The sequence below is a fragment of the Prosopis cineraria genome, unplaced genomic scaffold (genome assembly GCF_029017545.1).
Source record: "Prosopis cineraria cultivar Desert tree isolate PC_DT_omini unplaced genomic scaffold, ASM2901754v1 PC8, whole genome shotgun sequence".
Classification (NCBI taxonomy): domain Eukaryota; kingdom Viridiplantae; phylum Streptophyta; class Magnoliopsida; order Fabales; family Fabaceae; genus Prosopis; species Prosopis cineraria.
The window spans coordinates 34,474,289-34,496,710 of NW_026555339.1; the positions used below are offsets into that span (position 1 = coordinate 34,474,289).

General features: G+C 32.9%; 1 protein-coding gene and 1 pseudogene across 1 annotated transcript; both read right to left on the reverse strand.

The window, feature by feature from the left end:
- Positions 1–1,418: 1,418 nt before the first annotated feature.
- Positions 1,419–13,394, reverse strand: LOC129317558 (110 kDa U5 small nuclear ribonucleoprotein component CLO-like; annotated as a pseudogene).
- Positions 13,395–16,012: 2,618 nt separating this feature from the next.
- Positions 16,013–18,441, reverse strand: LOC129317739 (glucan endo-1,3-beta-glucosidase-like). Its single transcript, XM_054962105.1, has 2 exons — positions 18,283–18,441; positions 16,013–17,102 (listed from the first exon to the last, which is right to left on the reverse strand). The coding sequence occupies exons 1-2, from the start codon at positions 18,362–18,364 to the stop codon at positions 16,174–16,176; spliced, it is 1,011 nt and encodes a 336-aa protein (XP_054818080.1). The 5' UTR covers positions 18,365–18,441; the 3' UTR covers positions 16,013–16,173.
- Between the last annotated feature and the right edge of the window lie 3,981 nt (positions 18,442–22,422).

The following is a 22,422-nucleotide window of genomic DNA, read 5'->3' on the forward strand; positions in this document are numbered from 1 at the left end:
TTTTAAAATTAAAATCTTCTCTCTCTTTTCTATTCAATCATATTGCAACCAAAAATTAATATTCCCTCCATTTCATTGGTATAAAATTTAGTTGGTAGAATAATATCTATATCTTTATTTAGAAAAACATACTATTGCATAATAAAAATAACGTAATAATTTTAATAGAATATCCATAAAGCCGCTGCCTTTTCCCTCTTCCTCATTGCCGTCCATCAATGTATAAGAACTCCAAAATCGCGGGCAATCAAACATGCACAACAATCATTATTCACATTTAAATGAACGGGTTTTTCTCTAATTTAATTTGATGTAACTATTCATGGGTTATCGAACAATCACATGACAAAACAATTTGAAATACTAGATTATAGAATATGAGAATTTGAATGTAAACCAAATTCAAAAATTTTTTAATTTTAAATTTTAAATCCATGTTCCATTATAACTTCTTTATAATTTTAATTTTTTTTAATTTTAGTTATTTGATATTTTTCTTGTTACAATCCTTTCTCTCTCTCTGTTTTTTCATGTTTTTATTGTCAGTATTTCTATTAATTTTGTCACTCTTCTTATTTCTCGTTCCCATTTCTCACCTACTGGAAATATAAATATAAGCTTATTATTTTTATTCTTTCATTTCTACTTCACATATAAACTCATCTCTCTTTTACGTTCATACTTTTTTACACTATCTAAACAAATAATTTTAAATATATAAATTTTAAATATAATACTTTAAATATAAAATTTAAATTTAAATTATTAATCCAAATGGTACCTAAAAAGATTGGGGGGCATTATCTTGTCTTTTAAAATATTATAATTCCACTGAAACTCCCGAAAATTTATGTGTCAATAAATTTTAAAATAAAAAAATTATTTTATTTTTATTAAAAATAATAAACCCAATCACAACTTTTATTTTATAAATTAAAAAAATTAAAACTTATTAAATGTAATTTTTGTTATTAAAAAATAAATTTTTAAAATAATAAACTTCAATCACTACTTTTTTAAAAAATAACTTTTATTCAACATATTGCAAAAATTAAATAAGAAATTACAACTTGTTAATAGGAATAAAAAGTAAAATGACTTTTTCATTTTAAAATTTATTGATATAAAAATTTTTAAGAATTTCAATAAAATTATAGTATTTTAAAAGATCATGTTACATTAATATAATTTAAAACAATTTTATTATCAATTTTTCCAAATATAAATTGCATCCACCACTGGAAATTGCAAGCATCGACTATTTCACAGGAACAACAGAATATTACAACATCCTCACCACCCGCTCTATCGTTCAAGGGTTCAAGACACAAAAAGGCTTCACCTTGCCATTTTTCCAGGTGGGAAGGAGATAAATATGGACACTTCAGTGGCATATGAGCTTGCCTACGGGACATTATAACGCTATGTCAAATTCATTTTTAAAAAAAAAAGGAAAGGGAAAAAAAATCAGATGCTACAAAGAACTTCGAACTTTGGTAGAATCATATCATCTGTTGATGAAGATCTGCGGCCTGTTGTGCCAGTTCCACCATCATAGCCTCATCAAAGAATTTGCTGATGCTAACATTCTCACTCATTCTCCGACAGATTTGAAGGCACCAATAATACATGTTAATAGATGTTCCTTCTCCAATAGCATTTCACATTTGAATAATTCACAACATTCCCTCAAATTTTGTACATCATATAAATATATAATCCTGCATCGCTTTACAGAAGCACAAAATGGCATATATGGATTTAATTATTCCCTTCAAGACGAGGATCATGAGAAAAGTAAAGAATAACAGAGCATACAATATATAGATTCTAGAAGCAGAATCCTTTAGGAAGATAAATGCAGTTCATAAAAAGGAAAGATAACTATAATGCAACCAATAATATTCAGAAATTACCAGTGAATGATGCAAATAAGAAGAGCACTATACCTTTCTACGCCTTGTTTTCACCATAAACTCGTGCGCAAGATGCTGGATTGGTGCTGCTTCAAGAGGAATGCTCTTGTCCAGGGAACAAAAGCCCAGTGATCAAAACCTGAGAGGCAAAATGCTTAACCTTGTGTGTGGTATCTAAAATCTGTCTCAATCCAAAAGACTCTATGACGGGCAAAAATGCCTGAGATAAAAGGTGAGAAAAAGTCAACAATCGAGGTTTCAAATGACAAATGCAAAATTCCCCACATCCAAAGTCTCATGGTAATTATAAATAAGCAACTTCTATGCCAACAGATCTAACCCAAAAATTCCCACCAACTTTGACAATATAAGCCGGGGTGCCTGGTTGAGGTACATCAGCTATATATAACATGTCCACGTGTTCGGGATAGCACAGTGTAGATTGCAGAAACACAGTCTATCGGGGTTTAGATCTGAAGAAACAGGTAGAAGAATAACTTTAACATGCCATCATACAAGTTTCAACTTCCCATATATCGAGTCATATCTCAATTCTCATTGTCCTCCAGAACAATTATTAATCAGTGACAAGCACAGAAATTGTTGTATTTCCTTCTATAAAGTAATATTATTCTTGTTGTACTTTACTCAGCGTGTCTCATACAATTATGACCATACTTTTAGGCTTAGAGGGCAGAAAAGTTGAACCAGACAAATATTAAAATCAAAGAGATGAGCCCCAAGCCCCCAAGGGCCAAAGGCATGGGGGTCCAGTCATCTGTTCCTAAATCCTATGCCCTAAATCCTGTGCCAAGAATCTAAGTTGAGCCTTAACAATCACGTTTCTTGCAACCTTCATAATAGTTCAACCAAAATAACAAGCATTTACCCCCACATAATATGCAGGTTCCATAAGCCTGGGTGTGGCCATAAGGAAAGATGAATAGGCCACTCGCCTTGCTGTTGGAATAATCTATCCAGATCCGCAATGGAGTGGTTCAGGGGCAATTCTTGCATCAACTATCTTAAACTTGACATTTCTGATGGGCTTGTCACACAAATGTCCCTTTCGTGCACCCCATTGAAATCTGTAAAAGAAATAACATAAATCATTGTGCAACTAATTGATCAATGAATAGCAAAATATCACACCGTTTTGCATACCCCTGAACAATGGAATCCTTCACAGCATTTAGTAGGTTCTCGTCAACTTCAGAAGGAAGTGTGCCATCTAAGAGGATATTCGGACCCTAGATGATATTCACACATGTTACCACAAAAGTTCAGGGATATAAAATAAAATTACATCTAATATTACAGTAACAAATATAACCAAAACAGAAAACAGGGATCAGAAGTAAAAGATAAGTAAGAAATGCAACCCTACATTATCTGTACAAAGCATTTATCCTTGTACCTATATGTATCCACATGCACGTGCCCCAAAAATACACAAGTATGCAGCACATAGACAAGGCAACCACAATGACAGACAGACAAACGGAAATTTTACCTGCTTGTCAGGGCCGAATGCCCAGATTGACCATGCAGCAAGGAGATCCCAGTCATACTTTGTCCGAAAAAATTCACCTAGTTTCTTTCTGTTCCAGTCAGTACTAACAACTCCATTCTCTATGTCCTCAGCAAGACCTCTTTCCAAGGGCTCTGCAATCTAAAAACTGAATGAAGTTAGCTTGAGCAAAGTCTAGTCAATACAGTATTCTTGATGAAAACCAACGTCAAAATCATGTAGCTGCCTACCGTAGTTATTTTATTCTTCTTGTTGGGAGTTTCAGCAAAGCATTTCATTGATGAAGATTCAACAACAGTTTCACAGAATGAGACAACAGGATCAGCAACCTAAATAGTCAAGCCAAGAACAAACTTCAACAAAAAGAATAGATCTAAAAATCAAGTCTTTAGCCAATATAGAGAATGATAGGGAAATTGAAAATGGGTAAACATTAAACAGAATAACAGATGACCTTGACTTCTACTTCAGAATAGAGCTCTCTCAGGTCCTTCATAATTGAATCCAAGTAGAGCTCACCAGTCCCTAACACAATGTGTTCTCCAGACTCCTCAACTTTAGTAACTGCTAAGGGATAACTCTTGCTGATTTTTCTGAGGCCCACCACCATTTTTGGCAATTTACTTGGATTTAATGGCTCAGTAGCTGTTTTCACCACTGAAAGTATTGAACTGAAGTTGTCTGAATATATACACATCTTTATCATAATCCATGTTACAAAGAGTGGCAGTTTTCATGATCGAAGCATCCACACCTTCAATGAGAACCCAGGAACCAGGAGAAGCCTCAGCTATTGGCATCCTATCTCGAGCCTGATACAGTCATAATTTTGTTACTTCTTTAACAGTCATATCCTCCTCATCATCTGGTGAATAGACTTCTCCCAGAACACGTACATTCTGGCCTGTCTGTATCTTGCCACTATAAACTCTACCAAAGGCATCAAATACACTACAATCAGACTTTGGATACAGTGTGGTCACGTCAACCATTAGTGGCCCAAAAGTATCACACTGTATCATGGCTCTATAAATGGTAGAGTCTTTTGGCCAGTATATGTATGATCAACCTTCGCAATTGCAGCCTCTTTTGGTGAAGGTATATGTCGAACAAGCATATCAGTAAAACCAAACGCTGGACCAAAACTGAAAGGCAATCCTCGACAAAGGTCTGACATTTAATCTATAGGCTGCATTGCTTAGAGTAACTCCAAGTTCTGCAAGAGTTATCTCCACACTCTTTTTATGTTCTCCAATCATATATTGTAAAGTGGTTCGAGCACAAACTCTACAGAAGCTCGTTCCCCTCCACAGTTTCTGCAGCTGTCATATGGCAGTTCATAGAATGAACTTCTAGCTGCACTGTTTTCACATGCGACATCTGATCGAAGCGATTCAAGCGCCCACACAAAACTTATTTTATAAGCTAACTAATAAAATAGGTTTGGATACGATTTAACGGTCCGATTAAAATTTGAATACCCAGATGCAAAAAGTCACTTTTTCAAAGGAATAGACGCAGCCAAGGGCTTAAGTCATCTCAGTCTCATTAGACCATTCTAAACCTTAAATTAAGTCCAAAAGGATCTTATGCACTAGATTGACCACACTTTATATCATGCATACACAAAGATCAAAATTTGGCCATTTAACAGCCCATTTCCACAATCATAAATTTTTCTCCACAAATGCAATAATGCACTATAGGCCATAATTACCACAATTTCACCACAAACTTATATATTTCCACATTCACAACGCATTCTCAATTAAATTTTAGCCCCTGTTTCTCATTTCACAACATATTTTTACATAAGGGCTAAAATTTACACAATCACTATAATTTACTACTCATAACCATTCAAAACATGTATGTAAGTTCTATGGCAACTTATGTACATAATATACACCCGAGTAGTGTTCATTACACAAAATTTAAAGATTTCACAACAACGACACACTATGTCGGTCTAGACTCTTTTCCCTTACCCTGCTCACCATTATGACCTGCAAAAATGTAACCACGAGATGAGATAAAAATCTCAGTAACAGAATAGCTCTCTACTATTGACTATTACTTGCAACCATAAGCAAGTATTGCATAATATACATTTAAACATAACATATAATAAAGGTTTTATTTCAAATTACTATATCAATTTAATCAATCACCACTTTTACCACTCACAAATCATTTCTCAATTCACCACTAGTATAGCATATAGTATAATCACTACTATTCAAACCTCCAAATCATCCTGACTCGAAAGGTTTGCCTTTCGATGGTAGAATCATTTGGCCAAAAGTGTTCTATTTTACTTTTGGACCATAGTCTTCCCCAATTCAAACAATAGGGTGTTATTGGCTCCAACACTACATCATAGATGCTAAGGGGCGTAAATCTCCAACACCGCACCTTGATAGGCATTAAGAAGATAATTTCGAACACTGCACCTCAATAGGCACTAAGGAGATACAATTCTCCAATATCGCACTCCGTCAGGCACTAAGAAAAATATGCTATATGGTCTTTCACTACTTCTCCTTATGGGTGAATTCCCACCCCTAAGATTATGCTTTCGTTTAACCACATTTCCATACTATATACAACCATACATATATATATATATAATCGCAAAGTGTACAAATTCATAAACTCAGTTTCATAAAAGTCAATGTCATACAACAAATGTTTAGTTGGCAAACATGCTTATTCTAAAATCGTTTCATGCAGTAATACTCATACTCCCAAATAGAGAAAGTTATTCGGTTATCTTAACCTTTCTGTCACAAGAAAGGTTACCTGTGGACTCTTACAACCGCTAACCCCTCTCCACCAACTTCTCTTCTCACTTTACACATGAGATAAGCCAATCTACACACGATTGGCACCATTAGTCAATTGATCTAATTGACCAAAAACACTTAATTATCAATTAGGGCTATAACTAGCCATCCATTTCTTTTCATCTATTCATTCTAAGTTCATTATCCCTCAATCACTACTTTCTATCACTTCTAAGGATTCTATTTTACTTTTACTCCATTTCTACCTCAATTTCTCTTTGATTTAGGGCCAAATTTAAGCCTAATTTCAAAGTTTCATCATTTAACTCCAAATTAATCACAAAGCTTTAATTTAACTTCTAATAACCTTTTTATTACTATAGTGTAAAAAACTAACCTCTTAAATTTTTTCGATTCAATTTCTCTATAACTCATACTAAGAAATTATAGTAGAATTGGAGATAAAGGTTGTACGAAGCTTACCCAACAAATTACTAGTTGGAAATGTTTTCTAAGCTCCCAAAAACACTTTCCCTAGCTGATTCCTTCTTTTCCTCTCTTCCCTTTCATGATTTTCTCTCTTTCCTCTTTGAACTCAAATGCTGATTTATGACTTTTGAAGTAATTTTTTTTACTCCATGTGCCACGATGCATGGTGTAGTAAGGAGAATTCTCACTGTGTGCACACACTTCATCCCGAAACGCGATTCTTCTACCTGTATCTATCCACTTAACACCACAAAGGCTCAAATCATCATATGACCATCCAAATTTCTAATAATTTACTAATAACTAATTCACCCCTAATCAACAACTAATTATATGATTAGAAAATAAGAATGTTATAAGTAAAGATTTAATTTGTGTGGATCTCACCAACACCATGAGGCCTTGGTGTTTGGTTTGTTACTTTACCTTTAAACCCTACCTAGTGAAGGTAGTAATAGGGCTTGCCCTTAAACTCTAACTAGTGAAATTGGTAATAGGGTTTTGTGACACCTTTATGTTTGAGATGGAGAATTCATGGTTTGAGACTAAGTGTGAGGCCTTGGTCATGTCACCCCTCATGATTGAAAAGCTTAGACTAACTGAGTCATATGGATCTTGATAAGTAGGTATTTTATGTATATTTATATATTATTTATGCTTTTATATTGACTATTTAATGCGTGAATTTTAAGATAAAATCAAATAAAATATATCACCTAGAGATTTTAGTGTATTTTCAAGAAAAAGGGACAAAATAGCATGAAAAAGACCTTTAAATGTGAACCAGAGTCAAAGGCCAAGGAATCAGGCCAAAAAAAGTTCATGTGGTCGTGGACAAGCTTAGCAAGGCTCTGTTTGCTCACAGATGAAATTTTGAATGTCTTATGTTCATCTACTCGTGGATGAAACTGTAAATTTCATCCGCTTGTGGATGAAATTTCCAAACGTGTGCGGACATGGCAAAACCAAGCCTAACTGTAAGAAAAATTGGCAAAAATTAATATTTTAAATTATTTTAATTAGATATCAACACATCTAATAAGATAAGGCGTGATCTAGATGAATTCTAAGTCTACGAGGTTGAATTTATTATAAATAAACTTCCCAAAAGCTTTTTAACATCTCTAATCTCAGATCTAAAAGTTAGGAGGTATATTATGAAATTAGAAGGAGTTCTTCTGAGTAGGGGATTTTATCTCTTATCTTCTTCTCTAAATTCTCCTTATGCCTTTTATTTAGATATTGTGCAATAACTTTATGAGTTCCTTCTAAACTCCCAGTTAGGGTAGGGAGTATGAGATGGTTTTGCTCTTTTATTTACTTAAATTATTTTCTTGTTGAACAATAGATTTTGTCTATTAAATTTATTTGTTTGCTTTTATATTTATCTCTCTCAAATTACTTCCTTTTTATATAGATAGCTACTATATAGATTGTTTATGGGTAGTTTGATAAATTAGAAAGTAAAGAACTTACTTAGATCTAGAGAAATAAATGCAGATAATTAAATTAGGAATAATTTAAGAGTTTGTGATGGCTTAAATCATAGCTTCACGATTTATTTTAAGGTCTTAATAGGATTAGCAAGAGTTAATTTAACCTTTGATAGACATCCTAATCTACTAAAAAGTAATGGGGACACCTTAAAAATAGTTGTTTTTGTAAATAAGGGAAGATAAATAACTAAATTAGAGTAATCTATCTCAAGATGTGAATCCTGATCCTCGATGCTTTTTTAATTGGTTGGTTCATCATTTTCATCACTTTTCTTATTTATTTGAATTATTTAATTACTTATTAAATCCTTTTCAAAAATTCTTTTTTGTTTTCTTAAATTATAAAAATCACTGTCTTCCTTTAGGTTTGACTCCTAGAATACTTTAGCAATTATTACTATATCAATCTCGTGCACTTGCGAGAGTCGACCAAGTTTTTGGCACCATTACGGGAAAGACAAACTTCTTTGTTATTTTTATTTGATTTTATTGTTTTTAAAAATGAAAATGTGCTTTATAATTTTTCTTTAATTTTTTGCATTGTGAGTTTTTGTTAAAAAAAATCTTTTGTAAATATGTTCGCGAGCTGAAAATCTGTAGGGATGAATTCCAAAACCATATATTTCTTCTGAATATGATCTTTAATAAAGTGATGCTAATGTTAATATGCTTTGTAATCATATTGTCACACTTGATTGGGATTTCCTTGAGTTTTATCTTAAAGTCATCAAGTTGTTGCTTCATCTATAAGATTTGTGAACAATAAAGCCCCACAGCAATATACTCTAACTCCAATAAAGATAAGGAGACAGTAATTTGCTTCTTGCTTGGCCAAGAGATAAGTGAGCCACTGAAAAAGTGACAGATCCCACTTGTTCTCTTTTTCTTTGTCTTGCATCCTCCAAAACCCACATCAAAGGACCTGTAACCTGCCCTTATCTACTCAATATATGAGAAGATTAGGGTGTTACTATTGCCTCACATCAATCATAATAATCAAATTCTATTTCAAAAGTTTCGAATGAAGACTTATTTTGCAAAATTATTCAATTCAAAATATAATTAGAGAAAAATATAACGAAAGTAAATCATACACTCCTCTAATACATAGTGGACATAACCTACCAGCATTCTTATCCCAATAGCATGCATTTCATCACAAAATAAAATTGAGAAATGGTTCGTACACCACGGCATGCAGTCTGTGCACTGCGACATGTGGCACAGAGCCACACGCTCACCTTTTTTGTGCCATGCGCCACAGCATGAGTCATCATGCGCTGCAGCGCGCCTGTCCGAATTTTTGCTATCATTTTAACAGTAAAAATGATAAATTTTTGGCGTGTGCCATTTTCACATACGATATCCGATTGAAGTGATTTAAGTGCGCACATAAAACTTAGTTCGTATACTAACTAATAAGATAGGTTTGGATACAACTTAATAGTCCGATTAAAATTTAGATGACTGGGTACAAAAAGGTACTTTTTTAAAAAAAATTACGCACCCAAGCGCTCAAATCAATCCCTTTTTCTCATTAGAACACACTAGGTCTTGAACCAAGTCCAAAAAGATCTAATATACCTGATTTATCACAATTAATCACAATCATATTCATATATCAAAATTTAACCCTTCTAAAGCCAATTTTCACAATCACTAACTTTACACACTTTGTCACTTCTTGGCATAACTTAGCCCACTTGGCTATTTCTTAACACATTCAAACATATTCATATTCACAATATAATCTTAGCCCTCAAGTTACTCATTTCATTATAATTTATTTTTTAGCTTAAGATTCACCAATACAAATAACCATTTCAACACAAACATATTCAATCATAGCCCCCTGATTCATTTCAACATACACACACACACAAATCGGGCCAGATTTTACAAAATCTTCATTTAATTCATGCATTCAATTCTATGGGAACTCATTTATACATATACAATCTCAGTTTAGTTCATTACACAAACTTAGAGTGCACGGCTTCACAACTCAAACTGGACCAGACTTTCTTCCCTTGCCCTGATCACTTCCCGGTCTTGTAAAAATGTAACCATGGGGGTGAGATAAAAATCTCAGTAATAGAATAACTCACTCCTATTGACTATCACATGCAACAATATGGAAGTAAACATAGTATATTATTAAAACCTCATAAATAGCATTTATATCACATATCTCATATCATTTCTCAACTTTTCCTCAATCACATAGGATTCCATATTATCTCCACATATCTCATATCACATAACATGCTAGCACGATTTCTACTAACCTAATTTTCAAATCACCCCAACACAAAACCATAAGCTCACTTTAGACTAATGTACACTTTCATTAGCTTTGAGCTCACCTATAGTGATAGAATCACCCTGCCAAAGATGTTCTAATGCACAATACAGACTATGGTTTCCTCCAATACACACAATGAGGTGTCATTGACTCCAACACTATATCACAAATATACTAAGAAGTCTCTCATCTTTAACACCGTATCTCAATAGGCACTTAGGAGATATTCTCCAACACCACACCTTTCCAGGCACTAAGGAGAACTGTTTTCAACACCACACCCTATCAGGTACTAAGAAAACCTTGTTATATGGTCTTTATCATCTCCTACACTCAGGTGAACTCCCACCCCTAAAATCATCCTTTCCCGAACCATTTAAGATTCCCTTTTACCATTTCACACTCAACAATCACTCAATGCTATAAAACATACTTAGTTTAAAACTATTTCATACACTACACAACATACTAATATACAGTTACAATAAACAGTCAAACAAAGGAAGTTATTCAATTACTTCAACCCTTCTGTCACTAGAAAGGTTACATGTGGATTTCAACTATCAAGCTTTCTTCCACTACTCACGCGTCTAATATATCAATCTGAACACATTTGACACATTTTAGTCATTTGGTTTATTTTAACCAAAAACTTATTTTTACTACTTTGGGCTATTTTCATCCGTAGACTCTTTTTCATTTATCCATTCTAAGTCCATGACTACCTAATTACTACTTTACATTACCTCAACTGATCTTATTTCACTCAAATCAAATTTTTACCCTAACTTTCTCTCTCTAAGGGCTAAAATTGAGCCTACAGATTCAAAACTCTACCATTTAGCTTTAAACTAGTCACACACCTCTAATTTAACTTTCAAGAACCTTTTTATTTCTATTGGGCAAGAATCAAACTTCTCAAATTCCCTCAATTCAATTTTCTTATAACCTATTTATGGAGAGATTTGTGTAGAATGGACGGTAAGAGTTATACATAGCTTACCTGACAAGTTATCGATCCAACTCACCTTCTACCACTCTAAAATGGCTTGACTTAGCTTTTCAGCCCTTCACCTCTCTCTATCTTGTGTGTTTCTCAATTTTACTCCTCTGAAATTTCTGAAATTTCATGACTTATGAAGGTAATTTCTGATCCATGTGCCATGGCACACGTAGCACAAGCCATGGCGCATGATACAGTAAGATTTATTCTCACCGCACGCACTTACTTAGACTCGAAACGCACTCCTATCGCTCGTATCTGCTCACACAACACACAAACAAGTCAAAATATCAATTTATCATCCAAATCTCTAATCTCATACTAACTTTCACTTCACCTTCCATTAACCTCTAAACTCAGGATTAAGAAATTCAGGATATTACAGTACCTAATCAAGAACTCACTTCCTCTTTTAAAATACCAAAGTCCTAATGTGTCTGTATCTTTGAGATATCGAAAATTCTCTTCATGGCTATCATATGACATTCCTTTATAGTTGATTAAGACCTTGCATAGAGACCCACACTGAAGGGTATGTATGGACGACTTGTTGTCAAGTATAAGAGAGATTCAATCATCCCTTTATAAGCATTACACAATCAAACAAATGGTCAATGTTTTGGGTTTGTCAAAATTAGGCAACATTGCATTGTGCTAGAAACTTGGAGGGGAACATCATTACCTTTCTCCTTAGTTGAGGATGCCAGACACCCCTCGCATAATACTTTAGGGGTAGATTTGCATCATAACCTAAAATTTATATACAAATTGGAGGGAGGGAAGGGGAACTGAAACCTAAAAATTTGTGTGTTTGGTATACATGAAGAGACTTCTTGGAAATTGAGTTTCATCAAATTTTATGGAATTGGGTTCCACACCCAAAACCCTAGCTCCACTTCTCTAAATCTCCACTTGTTGATCATTTAGCCCTAACACCCCCTCTCCCGTTAAACAATCCAAAGTGTAACATCTTGAATTTTAAGTTTCAAATTAAATAAGTGAATGAAGAGTAAATAGGTAAATTGATTTGTAAATTGATTTGAGGATGGTTATAGATTGGGCTAAGAAATGATTTAGGCCTCCTGGACCAAATAGAGAAATAAAATTGGGCTTGGCCTCTCTGTACCATCTATCATAGGGATGGAACAAAATCATAATTTAATTTGGGCAAACTCACAACAAAAGAAAAGAAGGAAAGTGAGGAGAAAGCGAATGGAGCTAAATTCTCTCTACTAAGGCAAAGTTCAAGCTCAAGTTCAAGAGAGTTTTGGACTTTAAATCATTAAGGTAATCCTCTCCTCTTCTACACTTTTTTGAAGCTAGAGTTTATAGTGGGGTATGATGATTTTTTAATTTAAGGAAATGGAACTAATGAGAGTTGTTAAAGCTTTGTACGCCTAGATTTGATGTTTATAAAGCTATGTGCATGGGTTTTCAAGTTTGAATGAACCCTAGGTGCAAAAAGTGAAGATTTGAGTGTTGGAAGTGATAGATTGGTGTTATTTAAGCTAATGGTAGTTAGATGAAGATAATGGAAGATAATATACACCTTGGTTAAGAAAAATATAGGAGTTGTGACATTTTGGGTTGATTGGATCTTATTTAGATAGTTGGAAATAAGTGACGTGGTGTTAATAATTGATGTTGATTGTTATGAATTGTAGACAACCACCTTGATCACCAATTAAGCTTGAAAATTAGCTTAGGAAGCAAATGTTGAGCAAGGTGGAGGAATATAAGTCATAAGGGTTATGATGCCAAATAGGTTGAGTTAATTGCCTAATGCACCTCTCTTCTCTGGGTTCATGCTCATTCCTATGGTCTTCATCATGTACATGGACATGCTCACGACCTATTCTGCCTTCCATTATTGAATCACTAACCAGATGTGAATCAAGTATGGGTTGTCTGTTTTTTCAATCTCTAAAATGTCTTTTCAATTTCTGGATCTAATTCAACAAAAGAGTTATATTTCCTACAAGTCATGCAAAAATTAAGCTCAAGACAATCAAGAACAACATACAAGCAATACTAAAATGCAAACAAGTGAAGATAAAAGCACACCAAACACGCTAAAATTGGAAAAAAGAATTCCAATTTTTCAAAGCTGTCCAAGAATTTTAGCAAGAATAAACGCAATTAAAATTCAATTCAACACCTACAAAGATGAAAAAAAATTCACACAAACAAAAATCACATAAATTAAATAAGTAGAATGTTAAAAATGCTCATTCGAAATGTTGTCCAAATTTCTAGAAATCCTGTAGCTAGCTTCCTAGAGTCAGTGAGCTTGGAAACTATGAATGAGAGAGTCCCTATGTCCAAATCTTCTAAAAACTTTATGTAATGCATCCAAGATATAGAGGATATGTCTATAAAAATCTCACTTCAAAACTCATTGTTAGGCATTCCCAGAACATCACACATGTTGGTTAACGGCTCTGGAAAATCAGAATTTCTTCTAGATGACCTTGCAAGGTTCTAATACTCTTTCAAACAGGTTAACGACAACATTAATGAAAAGGACCAATATAAGAAAAAGAGCTAATACAATAAGGAATAATTCGAGACTAGGATCAGGCAATTCAAACACATAGAGTGAGAGATATGCTCACTTAATATTTCCTCATGGTTCTGGAATCCTTTGTTAAGACTTCTTGGACTTTGTTGGCTTGTAAAAAGTGCACAAAGAAGTTCTCACGTCCAAAATTGACATAATGAGAGCTAAGGAGCATCGATTTCAAACAAATGAACTCCCAAGTAAAAGTTCCCCCAGTGTCGTTTTCCCAGTGATTTTTTGAATTTAGGGCAGAGATGTTGCAAACAAAGACAATGCAAGAATTTGCTCTCTTGATGTCTAGCTCTCCTCTTGACAACCTAGAATACAACTTCCCTTTTTATTTTCTTTTTCAAAATTTTGACACAAAGCTACAAAAACCACAGAACCTAAAACAAGACTAAAAATGCAAAGAAAATAATTTAAACATACAAAATTCAAATCTAGAATTAAAACAAACACAATAAAAACACTAAAAATTGAAAACACAATTTTTTTTATTTTAAAAAATTTTAAAAAAAATTTAGCAACCAATAAAAGTTCAAAAATGCAAATAAGCACTAAATCAACCTTGAAATCAAACTTGGCACACTCCCCAGCGATAACATGAAATTTTGACTTGGCTATCGCACATCTAATCAAAATAGTACTAGAATTAACCATAATATAGCAAGGGATCAACCCAGGTCATGTCCTTAAGAGTAGCTAGCATGAAATTTTGACTTGGCTATCACATATCTAATCAAAATAGTACTAGAATTAACCATAATATAGCAAGGGATTAACCCAGGTCATGTCCTTAAGAGTAGCTAAACTTTAACTATGAGATTAACTAATGAAATAAGTCACCTAAAAGTTTGAAGTTGATTTCTTAATTACCTATTGTGCAAATAACTAACTCTAGACTAAAATGAGTGAGTTGGAAATTCCCTGTCAAAGAGTTGGAACTTTAGATATTAGTTGATATTAGAACCCTTATCTCCTTGATGATTTAAGCTAACTAAGTGCTCCCTATCCTCTAAAAAATTATCCTAAGTCAATTATCCTAACTAGCTTAATTTTCTAAGTCTTAGATTAAAGTTTTTAGTTCATTTTACTAGTTGGTGCAAGTATTAGTTAAGTGTGACAATTACCTCATCCTCATGTGCCATGGCCAAACAAGAAATATGAGCAACCACAAAATTATATTAAGCTACTCAGGTGACAAGCAACAATCCCATAAGATTATGTAACATTAATGCAAGCCATTCACTAAAAGAAAAATACAATTAATTACAAAATTCTTCAAGTGGCCGAAATCAGTCATAAGCACATTCTCTTTACACAAAAATTAAATTCAAATCAGAATTGCAAAGCTATGATAATCAAATCCTCAATTAAAGTATTTAATCATTAAGTTAAAAGATAAGAGTTAGGAATTTAGGAAAGCTTGGCCATGAAACTCATGATTCATCCTTCATCTTCATTTCTCTAGCATTCCTCCAAAGTGCCTAGCCTCTCATCTCCATCTCCATCTCCATAGTCTTCTTCATCTTCTTAGCTTGGCCAAAACTCGTGACCATTGAAGTGAGGAATTAAAGCTTGAAACCTTGGGAAGAGTAGTGGGAAAGGGGTGAAAATGATGGAGAGAAGGAGAATGGTTTGTGTTTTGTGGCGATTTATGTGAGAAATGAGGGAGAAATGAAGGTGGATGAATGGTTTGGTGTGAAGAACAATAAAGAACAAGTGAACGAGTGGGAGGAAATGAGTAAAGGGTAAGGGAGACACATAGCCATGTACGCACATAAATATGTCAATAATTTAAAAACATGGCATTTTTCAAGTGAGAAGGTGGCGTTATCACTTGAACAAGTAGCCGTTGACAATTTATTAAAAAAATTTAAAAGCAATCTAATATGTATTAAAAAAAAATGATAGAAGCAACATTCATCATGATAATTTAAGTTCCTTTATTCTTTGTTCCATCTAGCATAAAGCATAAAGCATTATTTATTAGAAACACCAACAAGGTGCCACAATTGGGTGCACCCATACATATCTAGGCTCATTATGGCACACCCTTATTTAAGTTACATATATAAAAGAAAGTCTTAATTGAAAGTAAGTTGGTACTTGGGTGACTGGTCAGGATTGAAAAGACCAAAATGCCTCTCAGTTTCTGCACCTGGCTTCAAGTTTTCATCAAACATGGCAAACAAATACGTCTCAATAGGACCATTTGGCCTCTTTGGAGTCCCACCTTTGACATGATTAATCAAATTCTTGTAGTAAGTTCCTGCATTGTCCACAGTTGCGCCAGTTCCACCAGCAGAAGGCCACCCGCTTTCAGACACAACAATGTTTACACTTGAAGCTCCCACTTTCTCTAAAGCAGCATACATAGAATCCAGCAAAGCATCAAACAAATTTTGATACCCAGCATCGTTTGTTCCTTGTTGAGTGAACAATGCATAGTCAAGAGTAATGCTTTGTGTGTTGCCAGTATATGAGAAATAAGGATATATGTTAGCAAGAAGTGGAGCTCCATTATTGGATAGGAAGGTGATGATAGGGTTTATATAGCCATTATCGGTGAAAGCTCCATTACTAGGAGGGTAAGAGTTTTGAATTAGTGAGCTATCTATGGCTGTGGACACTTTGATTTGGCCTTGTAAGTTTGCCGCAGAAATCGCGCTCTGAATGTTCTGCATAGCCGGGAGGACGGAGGATGCTCCGGCATCGCCAGGATGGACTTCATTCCCGACGGCGATGTACTTGAATTTCACGTCTGAGTAGGGTTTGACATACTTGTTCACCCAATCTGTGGCAGCACCAGCGTTTGTGAGAGATTGAAGGCTATCATTAGGAACACCAAGAATGACTTCAATGTTTGAACCCCTTAGAGCCTGGAGGGTGGCTTCATCAGGATTGTATATACGCATTCTGCCTATTCCATTGGATTTGTATAAGTTCACCACATCCTGTTTGCTTGGCAGGTTGTTCCCATCTGAACCATAACACACCCCAATTGATTGCGCACCTGCATAAAAATAATTGTGATTTTAGCAACTAAATGTTAAGTAGGCTATTCCTATATTCATCAAATATAATATTGGTTAAGCTATATCTGAATAAAAAGCTTAACTACGTGTTTAAGATAGTATAATTTTTATATATTATATAGACTTTATGTATATTTATTTGAAATAATATTTATATCTCAAAATTATTCAATTTATATTCAAATAACATTTATTATCCGAATAATCGACATATAACTTCCATTTTTTTTAAAAAGGAATATAGTTGTTAGAACTAAAAAAAAAAAAAAAAGCGAAGTCGAAGAATTTAGAACTTCAATTCAAAAGTGACGACTGATAATGCACCTATACGGAACCACCTAGTCAACCGTTGACCTTGACTACAAACGTTAAACAGCTTAAATTGACCTTCACTGTACATCCTTATCTAAAGAAAGAAATTATTGCAATCATTTTTCATTTTACAAGTCCGAACTATTGGAGAGAAAATCAATGATAAGCACCACCCATTCACTATCTATATCATGAATTAATCAATCAGTCAACATCGACATTAACCATAAAATTTGTAGAAAGTTTTATATATAACCTTAAACAATGTCTAATTAATATTAATAATTATATAAAAAATTCAGTTATTAAAACTCTAGAAAAACTCAACTCAGAATTTTTTTTCTAAAGAAAAAAACAAATAGGGAACGAAGTGATGAAGGATATATAACTTCAACTATATAATCAAATGGAATTAATTAAGACTTGATTTCGTTTAATAGATAGATTATTAAACACACGCAGTTCATTTTATTTGATTATGAGAAAAACAACATAGTCGAAAATTAAACTAACAAATCTTTTTTAAGAGATCTCAAGCCAAGTCCGTTGATACATGAAAATCATTTTTTTCAAAAAAAAAAATAATAATAACACCATGAAAAGCAATATTAGGTATAGGATAGACAGATAAGTTACATAAGGCAAATCAATAAAGAAGCTCATCCTTAGGGGAATAAAGCTTCCATTAAATCAATTAAAGGAAGGGAAGAGATCTAGAGAGATAGTTACACAATGAACAATATTTCTCCATTTATCCATTGAAAACGATAGGGTCTATTGATAGTTACATATAATGCCAACACAATAAAGAATATCTCCATGAAAAGAGGAGATGGAGAGAGAGACCTGTAAATTGGATCCCCATGGAGGAGAATACACCAAGAAGCAGAAATATGGCAATGTTTCTCGTGGAGAAAAATGTATCCATGGCTATGGCCTAAAAACAAAAGCCAAATATTAATAAGTTATGAATGATCGAATTCTATTTGTGACACCTTGCTCTGCTCTAAGAGCCTCTATTTATACACAAACATAAGCAAGTTCTGTACGAAGGACGCAAACACTTTTCCCTTCTCCGTAAATCACTCCATTGAAATTCATTGAATCATCACTTTGAATTTTCACTTGATCTCTCAATTTATACTTCCAGAAACAATAAATCATAAGATCAAGTTTACAACGCAACACGTATCCTCTTTCTGGTCCAAGTCAAGCAGCCTCCTTAATTTTTGGTCTCTAGTCAATAGCACAGCAGCCTCACTTCTGAAAAACCTTGCCTTGGAGCTAACTCCACATCGATGTACGAATACGTATGCACTATAAAATATACAGATAATCTCACTGTTTATAGATCATAATTCTATGAAAGAAAAAACTTATATATATACCCAGTCTTGTATATTTGATGTATTTGTTTTCAATTAAATCATGGCATATGTATTTTGTCTATATTAGTTATTATATAATAAATTCTTGTCATAAATTTTATTAACATATTAAGATCCACCTGTTATATATTAGTAAGTATGTTAAATATATTAAAAAATTTGCATGGATCTACAATCAAATTTTACAAATGAATAGTTAATTTCATATTTTTTTTAAAATTATAATTTACACTAAATGAGAATTGTGCTTTGTCAAAGCATCCGCGCCTTGGAATAGACGTGCTATGTCTTGTATTATAATTATAATTTTCTCTAGCTATTAGTTTACATTCTAATAAAGTGTATTCACATTGTTCAGGGACTATATTTTATTAAAGTATACTCCCTCCGTTCAAAAATATAAGTCATTTTTTAAAAAGTTGTATGTTCAAAAATGTAAGGCATTTTTAGTCTTTTAAGATATAATTATTGTCTTTTTTTTTCAAAGGTGCCCCTATTGATAATGATTTTATATTTATTATAGGGTATTTAATAAGGATAAATATGAAAAGGTGGGATTAGTTGGAAAGTAGATAATTACTTTATTAGGAATGAGATTTGATTAAAAATGTCTTACTTTTTTAAATGGAGGAAGTATATAGGTTAAATACACTATTATTTGAAATATGCTTGCTAATAATATGAATAGATATTGCATTGCTAACTCACTCAAGTTAAGATGGCATTACAGCCAAATAACCTTTGTGGACAAATTTAAATTAGACAATAAAACTATTTCTAGATATGACTAAATTATATTAATGTATTATATATAGTTCATTATATAATAATGTATCCCATGAAATCCTTGACTTTAAAGCTGAAAAATGGGTGAACACGGTTCATATGGGCTTGGCCCTTAAGGGCTCAAGCCCATAAGCCCATTTTTTCAAAATTGATAATTTTTTGAAACCCAACCCTTATTCAAAAGGTTCATGATTGAGCTTGTAAGCCTATTTTTATTATTTTTAAAATTTTAAAAAATTAAAATTTTCAATTATAATATTTACTATTTTTTAAAATACAAATTATAATATTTAAAAATTAAAAATAAATAATATAAAGTCTAATTTTAAAGTATAAATATATATTCTAAATTTTAAATTCAATTTAAAAATTAAAAATATTTTATTTTTTAGGGGTAAAAAAAATAAGGGCCTAAAAGGATCGACTAAGCCCCTTTTTTAGGGCCTATTAAGGTCAAGTTCACAACTTAAAGTTTTAATATTTTTATTTTTGAAACTCAAACCCTTATAAAAATAGGCTTAAATAGGTGGCTCACCAAACTAAAATTGATGATGATGCAAATTAAAATTGATCTAAATTTTGAGGACTTAGAATATATAGAAGTGTAACTAGAATGTATTAAGATCAATATTAGGCCAGAATGGGTGAGGAATCGGAAATGAGAGGCTAAAAATTTGAGATTAAAGGAAATGGGGTAGTCGGCCACATATTTGAGACTTGCATGCAGAAACAGACAGAATGGATCATATCCAAATTTAGTACAAGGGGTAGAATTGCTTTTATCTAGCATCGAATAGAATGCATCCTATCATAACATAAAACATGAGAAAAGAAGGGAAAATAGAGGGAGTTCAAGGTTACCCTGCTATGGCATGGCTTTTAGGAGGGTTGGGAGTGATTTTGAGGCTTTTAACTACTTGCTAAGTGATCTAGACTTGTTCTGCCCCTTGGATCCCTAGTTTGGGGATTTGGAAGATTAGGAAACTAGGGTTTAATTGGACTTCAAATTTGAGAGATTTTCTATTGATTATTTTGTGATTTTATGGTTTAGATGTATTTTTCTAGGATGGTTTTGAGGTTCAATATATTAATGGGGTTTAGAATTTAATTGATGGGGAAATTCAGAAAGGATAATTGATGATCTTAATGGATCAAGTGGATCATGAATTGATAGGGATTTGTTAGAATGAGGATGAACAAACCCTAGAGTTGAAGCTTTGATTTTGGGGATTTAATTTAGAGTTAATTTTGATTAGTTGTAATTAAATTGATGTTATTTATTATTAATTGCGTAACTATTCTTGGAGGTTTTGGGCCCATAATCCTTCAAGTAGTGTTGCATTTGTGTAAGCGTGAAATAAGGAAATACTAATTTATTCTTTTATATACTAGGAAATCTATATTTTGTGTAATTTGATCTTTATAAATTGTTATGAGACCCAATGAGGGGTGGTATGGATTTTATTGGATTTGAACTTGCATTTTGTGTTGAAACTGTATGTTGAAACCTGTCCAACATGCATGTACATCTTTGGAATGTTAGATATTTAATTTTAATCCTTTAACCATGATCGTAGTGTAAATATGAAAGTTTAATGTTGGAATTGCTTTATGATTGCTTTAAACTTTTCAATCGTGCATGTATGTATTGAAAACCTTGAGAATTATATTGTACTTTAATTATTTTCAAGCATGCTTGTGTCAAAATTTATTGTTACTTGTTGTGATGCACTTAGTAGTGTATTGTGACTAGATGGTGGATGTTATAGAATTGTATTGTATGTTTTGTTCTTTTACCATGTGGTAGGCAACCACTTGATGCAAAGTGAGTGGCTCATTTTGGAGTGCTTATGAAAAAAAAAAAGTTTTGAAATATTGATGTGGAAACTTTTAGAGCACTTATAAAAATAAGCGCTCCAAAAAAGGTAACATATGAGAAAAGTACTATAGCATATGGAAAAAGAAACTAGTAAAGCTACACAAGCGCTTAAACTATAGAAGTTCTAAAACGCTTTTCTCCTAAGCACTCTAGAATGTTTGAGAAAAAATAAATAAATTTTTTCAAACATTAAACTTTCAGAGTTCTTTATTAGTAAGCACTCCAGAAGGTCTCAAAAGAAAAAATAAATTAAAAAAAATTAACCTGCCTAAGCACTTACAAGAAAGCTCTTGGGTAGCTAGGTCTCTAAAAATTCTTTTTTTTTTAAAAAAAAAAAATAACATTCCAAGTACTTGTCATGTAAGCACTCTGGAAGGTCAAACAAAAAAAAATATTTTTTAAAAGACCCTTTTGGAGCTCGTTTAAGCTAAGCACTCCAAAAGGTAAAAAGAAAAAAAATTTTATGACCCATCAAGAGTGCTTTTTCCCTAAGTGCACTAGGAGGTCACAGAAGAAAAATATTTTTTTTTAAAAAAAGAAGAGTTGTCTACTTTTTTCCTAAGCTCTCCAGAAGGTCATATAAAAATAATTTTTTTTTAAAAAAAAACCCTTTCAGAGTGCTTTTTCCCTAAGTACACATAATTCAATTTAATAAAATGTGACATCATAAAATCTAATTAAAGTGTAACATTCTATTCACATTTAGAAGAAAAAATTTATTAAAAATGTCCAAGTAATGGATGGACAAAATTATACAAAATTCTCACACAAATGCTTTTTCCCTAGAATTCATTCAACCCATTGAAATCAACACTTAAGCTTTACAAAATCACTTACTCATAGTAGAAACACTTGAATTAATTCCCTAGGGTTACATGCAATGCCTTGGGTTTGACGAGAACCTTTTTGTAGTTCATATTTCACTTGCCCAAA